Source organism: Mercenaria mercenaria, chromosome 16, assembly GCF_021730395.1.
Source record: "Mercenaria mercenaria strain notata chromosome 16, MADL_Memer_1, whole genome shotgun sequence".
NCBI classification, from domain to species: Eukaryota; Metazoa; Mollusca; class Bivalvia; order Venerida; family Veneridae; genus Mercenaria; species Mercenaria mercenaria.
This window is the reverse complement of record NC_069376.1, coordinates 17,624,867-17,634,569: the sequence shown is the minus strand read 5'-3', so window position 1 is coordinate 17,634,569 and position 9,703 is coordinate 17,624,867. Positions and strand designations below refer to the sequence as shown.

At 35.1% G+C, this 9,703-nt stretch overlaps 1 protein-coding gene across 2 annotated transcripts in view; it reads right to left on the bottom strand.

Moving 5' to 3' along the window:
- Positions 1-317: 317 nt before the first annotated feature.
- Positions 318-9,703, bottom strand: part of LOC123540861 (collagen alpha-6(VI) chain-like) — a 30,011-nt gene continuing 20,625 nt past the window's right edge. For both annotated transcript variants that reach the window (XM_053526227.1, XM_053526228.1), the window contains exon 5: positions 318-1,162. In XM_053526227.1, coding sequence (XP_053382202.1) covers positions 402-1,162 — 761 coding nt within the window. In that variant the 3' untranslated portion in view covers positions 318-401. The remainder of the gene's footprint in view (positions 1,163-9,703) is intronic.

Here is a 9,703-nt window from a genome sequence, read left to right as displayed (position 1 = left end):
TATTATTCAAATTATCATGAAAGGTTCATTAGATAGCAAAATAACAACAGAAAATACAATGTCATTAAAATATAAACATAGAATGCATGATTACTTCCAAAATGATACATGTACTTGAGAAATTAAGTGTGATAAAAGTATCTAGCGAAGACCATACTTTGGCGGAAAGATAAAAGCAGTTTGAAGCACTAACATGAAAACTCTAGAAAAACCTGGGTGCCTATCTGCTTAGGCAAGTAAATAACAAAGAAAATTGTCGATCAACATAAAACATTGAGATATAAAAACATATAACAAAAAGTAAAAATATAAATCCACATAACATAGAACTAAGTCCTAAACACTAGAAAGATAACAAAAGTAATTTATTTGTCTGGTGCGTTACTGAACGTTTTAAATGTTTATGTCTTCTTACAGGAGTTATACGAAAATTCTGACTGCATTACATCTAGTTTTGACAGGTCATTACTGTCAAGAATTACATAATCATGATTAGCTTCATTGGCCAATGACAACAATCCGTCCATATTTACATCAAGTCCTGGACCTATCACAAACAATTTAACGTCTGACGTTTTACTGATTTCTGCAATCTCTTCTTTGACGGAGTTCTGGTTTTCAAATTTTCCATTAGACAGCACCACAAGGAATTTTCTAGTATTCTGACGCTTTTTTGTACTGTAGAAATTCAGAAGTATATGATCAACTGCTGACGTGATATTACTTCCACTACATTGTTGATTTTTGTCGCAAACTTCACTCTGTCTCCTGTTTAATTTTTGAAATTTAACTTGAAGGTTATTCTGAACCTGGTAACCGGACGGCTCTATTACAGTCTCGATTGTGTTTCCAAGTCGAACCAAACCAAAAACTGGACCATCCGGTTCACCTATGTGATTACAGCTCTTTACAATGGACGTCATTGCATCTACTGAAATCTGAAATTCCATCTCACTCATTTCGTTACTTTCATCTACAAGAAATACAATATCCGATAGGTGCTTGACGGTACTACAATCTTTGCATGTTACGTGAACGAGCCGTTTCAGTATGGTGGCCAGGGCATTAAAGTCTCCAACAGAGAAAACATAAGACGGACTGAAGGTATCTCCCGGAGAAGCAATGTCGACAAGTTCTTGATGTGAAACTTCTTTTCCAATTCCTGATCAATTGTAAAAAAGAAAAGGAGAGGTCAGTGCCTATAATTTACCCTTTAGTGCATGTAAACTTTGTAAGGAAATGGTGAAAATATTTGTAATTTAGTCAGTTGTTGCAATATTTTTTCCTTTAATCGACATAGGGGTTTAAAACTATCTATAAATGATCAGTCAAGTTTATTGACTTTGGTACAGCTCTCTGAAGTAACGCAATCTATTGATACTAGAGAAAATACTGCCCGAACGCTCTTGATGAATGGAAACAGAAAAAAATTAAAATTGTACAAAGTCGCTTTATCATATGAACCAAACTCTTCCATATTACATCCAAACTCCTCACTTCGAAATTTAGGAGCCTCCTTGGCGGAGCGGTTAAGGTCGCTTACTTTGAATCACATGCTTCTCACGAATTTGGGTTCGAGCCTCACTTTTAACGTTGAAATTTTCATATGAGGAAGCCATCTAGCTGGCTTATGGCAGGTCAGTGGTTCTTGGTTATTTTCTAAATAATGCACGGATGGGCACCTATGGTCTTTCTCCTCCATCAGAAGCAGAAATATCGCTGTATTTACTATAAATGTTCGGTATGACATTAAACCCAACGAAACAAACACTTCTAAAGAAATATATACATAAAAACTGCTTCTTCAGACTAAGCTTCAAACAATATTTTCATAAAATGACGCATTATAACATGAATTTAAACATTCAAAAGCCTGTCAGTTGTCACCACGAAATTTAAGCTCATGCAGATCAATGTATCAATTTCAAAGTCAGACTTGATGCAAATCCGTTGCTACAACCATCGCTATCGGGACTATTTGCTCTCCGCATATTACTGAATTATTTTCATATTTTTATGAACGAGATTTCATGCTAGGCAAGTCGACTGTGATCAGGTTAAACTTTATTGAACCTTTTTATTTGATTTAATAAATGAAATCTCAAGGTACTTCGATTATTTTAATATGGAAAACCTTAACATTACACAAATGGCGAAACACATTTATCCAGACGAGCATATAACTTAACTAAGCTCAGATTTAAACACTTTTGGATTCTATTTAACAATTGTGAATAGTAATTTAGCAACAGAAGTATATGATAAAAGCGATGATTTCAATTCTGAAATTGTCAATTTCCCCCAACTGGACGATGATGTCAGCCGAGCAACATCATATGGTGTATATGTATTACAACTTATTCGTAACAAAGTATTAGGTTGAATTTGCAACTTGCCCAGTTGTACCCTTCAAAGCTCTTAGTACTCCGACTTTAGACAAGTTGTTAAATGCATTGGTGTTCTTATATCTTAGACTGACCCTATTTATATGTTTTACTTAATACAATCCGTTAGTTTGCCACTAATGTTAGGGCCTTTCATGTTCTATTTACTCCGTTTTGTTTAAATTGTTGAAAACAGGTTGAGAGGTTGGCATGCCAAAATTGCGTTATTCTCCCTACCCACACCCCTTCTGATGCTACTCCTCTTCTTTTACTCTGAGCGAGATTTAGGTTTAGTACCCACCTTATACTGGCTGTAGAGCACATATGGTGATTTGGCCAGCGGTGCTCCACTGTGATTCCCCTTTTTATTCGTTTTGCCCAGCTTGTCTGGTTATTTTGTTTTGCTTTACTTTGCTTTGTGCTTGCGTGCGTGCGTGCTGGCCTTGTGCGAGTCCATGCTTACACTGCTGTTGTTTGTGGTCTAGAGTGACCGTTTTTTAGTCTTGACTACTCCTTTTTAATATCCAACCTTGTTCTCTCCCCCCCCCCCCCCCCCCTCACACACACACACACCACACACACACACACCCACCCTTTTCTCTACCCTATCCCCATTTTTGTACTATGCGTATAACTAAAGTGCCCTTGTTGGATTTGGATTTTTGAAACAAAAATGCTATATTTTCCACTAAAGTTTCTTTTGTGAAAGGCCAACTTTGAAATAAATGGATCTGGTTCTGTTTGCTCTGCTCTGTGCATTAGGGAAATATAACCTTATGTTTTAATTCTAAAACTCATTTTGTCCCCTACTATAGCCTTTAAATACTTTTTTCATAGGTTCACGTCTATTTCGTTTGGATTTGTTTGTTACAGTACGTGACAATATAAAATTCAATTTTACAAGATTTTGTAATTACAAAATTTATTACTAGATGACGTAAACACATTTGCCTTCCTTAGTACAAAGACTATGTGCATCTTTTAGGCAAACCCTGTGAATGACCTTAAACTGTTTAGCTTCACTGGGATAAACATTTCATTTTTTTCATATCAAAAGTTAATTGCTTATCATAAAGGTCGCGAAAATTTGCGAATAATCATGATTTTGATATTTCAAGTTTACATAAAAAATAATGGAAAATACATACAATTAATGATATGCTAGAGAATTTGAACTAGACGACTTATAATTCATGCTTAGACTTGCGAACGTAATGTATTACAAATGTATTTTAATTCATACTTATTTCAATATGTTTTTGACAGACAGACAGATAGATAACTTTCTTTCATCCAAGGTATTATACAATACTACATTGGGATATGTTGGATGTTTATTTGAAAATAACCAATACCTGCAGTTAGACTGTATATAGACTTTCAAATCAATGGGCAACTGTTAGAGTGCCATAAGATCTTAGACGTAACATTTTAATCTACTCAACCTACCTATTGCTATAACTTTTATACCAGAACTCTGAAGATTCTTAGCTGCTAGTCTCGTTTCACTTCTTTTGTTTGACATCCCGTCTGTAAGAACAACTGCGTACGTGAAAGTCACCATGCCTTCGCGCCTTTCGAGCCTGCCGCCCCTTTCTACAAGTTCCATTGCTTCCTTCAAGCCTTTGTCGGTAAATGTTGCCCCAGGGCGGTAATTTACTTCTTTTATTAAATTAAGCAAATCATCTTTATTAATGTACTGGTTGAAGTCAATGTCGACTCTCGCTTCTGTAGAAAAAGTTATGATGGCTATTCTAAATTCCTCCTCGGTTATGTTAATATGTTCAACAAATTTTCTTACAAAATCAAGCTGAATTTTAAATTGTTCTCTTGTCTGACTGGCAGAGGAATCGAGAATAAAAATGACATCGGTTGGAAATGGAGTACATCCAGGTAGAACTGAAATGTTCGAAGTAGTTCAAGAGAAATATAGGCTATTAACTAAGAAACCAGTGGTAAACGTCTCGTCACACTTGCATTGCAATCAATTTTATACTCCTGACATTGCTGACTAGCGATATCAAGGCAGGTTGCATTCAATCATGTGTTTCAATAATAAAAATGTCATATTTTGTTTCTACTTTTATATCACTTTTGTTAATGTTTCAAGAAGGCATAAGATTACAATAATAACAACAATAGCAGTTTCTATAAATGATTCGGATCATTAATCAGTCGACGATTCAATCCGCGTTCTGTGATATAGAAGAATAGTAAATATAGTGACTCACAGCACATATGTCTGAAACCAACATTTCTGTCTTGAAAAAAACGAGGAACTAAAAATACCGAAACGAAAAGATAAAACGTGTTAGAAAGATTCCACATTTTATAAACAACAATTATCTGTACATGAGAACATGAATATAGGTTTCACTGTGTATATCGAAAATGGAAATTAGCACAGGTTTCCTCGTTTCGCCACGTCTGAGTATGTGCTACTAAGCAAATTGCGAACAAATCAAGATTGTATAGCTGCAAAAATACATACCTTATTACTATTGGTACGAGTTCCGCTAAAGTCACTTTCCTTCTTGGTCGATGGCATCGTTTGTAACAGTAATAAACCGTATTTATGAAAACCTGATGCAGGCTGGATTTTAACTATTCTTATTCTTCATTTACGTAATAACAAAATATGTTGCGGATCCTTTGGAAATACACAACGCAACCAAACGAAATAAAAGCAGATTAAATTGAGTATTTGTATGAGAGGTAAATGAACTGTGCAACATCCCTCACCTCTCTTACAAATGTAGCACACGCTTAAGCAAAAAGAAAACTATACAGCCGCTACACGATACCAAATTGGTGTTTGCTGTGTTGCACAGGCGGCTTTGTTTATTGTTGTTACAATACATAAGCTATTTTTTCCACGTTCGCGAATACTGAATATATTCCAATCAATTGTTACCCAACACTTCTGTCGGATTTTAATATAAACCTGATACAAAAATAAACGTTGATAGTCAATGTTTCAGTTCATTAAATTTGTGCACGAGCTGGTTTGAAACATAGCTGCGCTTCTTTTTTAACTCTGAAAATGCATTTATAAAAAGCAGACTTTCATTGCTACTTACGTTGTTCGCAACAGTATCCGAATGATCTATCCAAACAGTCGCACCCATAACCTGGTATCTTTATTCTACCATTATTTAAACAAACTTCTCCGCATGAGCGAGAATCGTAATAGTCGTACTTGTTGCATTCACTTTTACATGTTCCAGCTTCAATCCAAGAGTCTTCGCAGCAGAGACCTCTACTTCGGCTTTGTGAGCCTGATCCGCCACAAGTTCTTGTGCACTAGACCATTGGACCATGGATATATCCAAACGTATCCGTCGGACATTTTCCCGCAAAACCGTGATCTATCTACCATTATTATTGTTGATATCTATTCTTAGCTGATACATCACTTTTTATTATTCTCCAGAATTTTAAACATTGCTAACTTCTCTGTATAACAAATCATAAATAAATTACCTAATTTATATTCAATAAATTTATCTTCCTCATATTTTTTTTCAAAAATCTAAGTATTTAAAAATCCTCATAAATTTTTACTCTGTCAGTGATTTACAAAAAATACTGCAACAATAGATTATTTACTTTAAGGTGTAGCAGTATATCACAAAACAACAGATTTTTTAACGAATGAACAGCATCTTGACACACAACGTATCTGTCCAATACATGTTTTACTGTTTTGTCCCACGGAGTTGGATACTTAAAATATTCTTACTGAGTTGTCCCCCTTTAAATAAGAATGCCATTTGTAAAGAAATAAATGTAAACAATTGTCAAAAACGATGTTTTACCTAGTTATGTAAAGTTAAAACACTCGCACGATGTTGCAAATGCACCAAAACGAAGACGTGTATCAGCTTTTACAAAATGGTGAGTTTTTAAAGGCGCTGGGCTGTCCAGAAGTGTGGCCCCTTCATGCGGTCAGTCCCATTCCGGAATTCAATACAAATATATCAGTAAATGGACAATAGTTTTGTAGAATAATATAAATGTTTTATACGCTGTTAAATTTTCATGTAAAACAATGCTTTCTTTCTATGATTTGATGACGTTTGAACTTTTTTCTCCGAAACATGGACCTATACCTTAAAAATATTTACAATATCAAATTAAAGACCTTACATAGTCTTTAACTTGAGAACACGGGGTATAGATCTGTGCCTTACAATTCGGTATTAAAGCGCAGTTACACGTACAAAACTGACAGTATGTCGTTTACAGATATTTCCTGCAAAGAGACAGTTATAAGAAGGAATATGTAAGAATGAAAATTAACAACACTTTCTTGTGCTTTATCGTTTGATTTAGTTCATAACACCCTCATTGTTCAATTTCTGCGCATCTGAAATTCGAATAGTAGTAAATAAGAAGGCGTTGGTTAATCAATGAATATCCGACGGATGGCCACAATCAATTAAATTGACTGTTTTCTCCGACAACGACAATTCTTCAATTACCAAGAAAGAAAACAAGTCATTATTTTTCACACATATTTCACTACATTGTTGCATTTTCACATGTGTTTTGTATTACAGGAGCAAATACATACTTGTAATAAACTGATACTGACCGGAGATCAAAGGTTTACACAAAAGTCTGCACAAAGATTATATCGGATGCATTTGTACCGATACTGGTAGTTGCCAAACCATATTTCATTTACGCAACAAAAACATTCACCCTCTTACTTGCACTCCTGGCCACTTACCTGTAAAGGCAAATGCAATTTATTACATGACTATGCAATAACAAAGCTCATTTATTCTTATCCATCTCAACATATCAACATTTCACAAGAAAACGATTATAACCGTTGAGTACCAAAATGTCTCAGTATAAAATCAATTTACAAAGTCTGATATTCTTCTGCTTGTATATATAGTCATATTTATTTTGTCTTTACCTGGAAATTGTACATGAACACATATATTTAATTTTATCAGCTTAAGGTATCAGACAAGTTCAAAAAGGACTGTATCTAACTTCTCTCGGAAGAAATACATATACAGTGAATCACCGCTCGCTGGAGCATCGATGACTCGAGCACACGGGCTCGCTCGAGCAATTCATGTGATCCCGGCCGATTTCCTATTTTCTATGTGATATTACCATGACTAGGTCGAATATCGATAACTCGATCGCTCGAGCATGACACCTGGTCCCTGTGTATTAATTTACACGTTGTTGCTTCTGGCTAACTCGAGCAGAGGTGTCAAAATTTTTTGCAGCTTCGGCAATCAGAATGTATCGGTTAATTAAAAAATTTCGCATGAAAATTGTGTTGTCTATTCCCCGTCTGTCTTAAATGTTTGTTTTTAGGTATCTTTTATCTGATAATGAGATAAATTATTGATGAAAGGTTAAAGAAAAGTTTTATTGATCAAATATAGTTTAATTACTGTTGGCTTTACATTAATCCAAGTGTGTTATTACTTATTGCATCATAGATAACGTTTGTGATACGTTTTATTTTTAAATGTCATGGGTTTGTTATTATTATGCATCACCGTTTCCTCTGCAAATGGTCCCGATGACAACTGATACAATAAAACTTCAATTTTTCTTCGTATGTTGGTCAATGTTTGGGTCGCTTGAAACCATGGATAACTCGAGCATTTTGCTCATCCCCTTGCGACCTCCAGCGAGCGGTGTTTCACTGTACCCTTAACTATGATTTAAAACGTCTGTAAAAGACTTGAATTTTGAAATTACAACTGTTAAGGCCTTTACGTGGAAATTATGACCAGAAATACACTTGAAATCTGCAAGTGTAAAACATGCAGGTCTCAAAATTGAGACTGTCATATGTTTTCATTAGAAGAAAGTATTACAAACAAGACCATAGTTTCTACTATCATACTCTTGAATTTTGCACTAGCTACACTGTAAACATATTTCATATTGTTCTTTACTTACTAGATCATTTATTTATTTATTGACTATTTTGTCATTTGTGTAGTACTTGCTAGCCTTTCTAAAGTCTCAGTCACACTACACCGTATAACGTTAACGGACGTCCAACGTATAACACAATTTTCAATTCGTTCGTATCCGTTCGCATGCGTTTCTTTTCCGTTTCTCATGCGGCGACTGCGCTCCTTGTCCGGGGGTGTTCATTCCATCCAGTGGAAGGTTTTGAGCATGTTCAAAATTTAGACCGTACACTAACAAACAAAGTTGTCCGTTAGATGTACGAGAGCAATGCGCTGATATGCGTTTTGTTCGTTACTCGTGCGTTCCCTATTTTGAACTTGACCGGTTCGCACCCGTTCTTGTCCGGTTCGCATTCGTTCTTGTCCGGTGGACCTGATTCACGGCCGGAGTACTACCGGACAGGCAACGGATGTAACGTATGTTCAACGAATGATAACTGACAAGAACGTTTTGTCAGTTTCTCATGCGTTGCGTTTTCGTTTTACGCGGTACAGGTTAATTACTGGTAAGGAGATATCCGGTAATTGAACGTTGTTCGTCCTGTATAATTTTGCGGTCATTGTGCGTTTTATGCGTCCCATACACCGGTCGCGAGAGCATCGAGCAGCAGTGGGGGATACCTTTCGTCACCGGATAACCTTCTGTCGCAATTTTTCTATACGTTTGGCGTCCGTTAACGCTATACGGTGTAGTGTGACTGACACATAAAGGATAACACTTCATGCGAAAACTGTTTGTACCTCTATTTTTTTTGTCCCTTAGAATATAACCCTCATTTCCAACACCTGTAATATTTCTACAGCTGTAACTTTTAGGCATATGTATAGTTGTTACTTCTCTTTTACATTTTTACTGCTGTTTTTTTTTTTTTTTTTTTTTTAAATTCTTTTTTTATTTTATTTTTTTTTTTGTTTTTCATTGCATTATTCATATGTATTCAGCTGTAAAAGCAACATTGTTATATAAAATCTACAGGTGTAAATTTGAGATATTCATGACTGTAATTTTGAAAATACAGGTCTATTACAGCTGTAAAATTTCATATAAATAGTTATCATTATAGATTGTAAAACAACCACGTTAAAGGTTATTATAAATATAAATAAAATCTTACAAGACATTTGTTAATCAATTTGGTTCTACAGTTTAAATGAAAATGTTTTCGTTACAAATTCCTCGGTGCCTGACTCTTTTATATTGAATATAATACATGTAATATTGTATAATTATACTCCTGGAATCGTGACATATGACAGTAAAATATGTTGTTTACAGATATTGCCAGGAAAACGAACACATGTCCGATATACTTAATTAATATACTTTTGGATAATAATCCAAAAGCACGACGACACTGA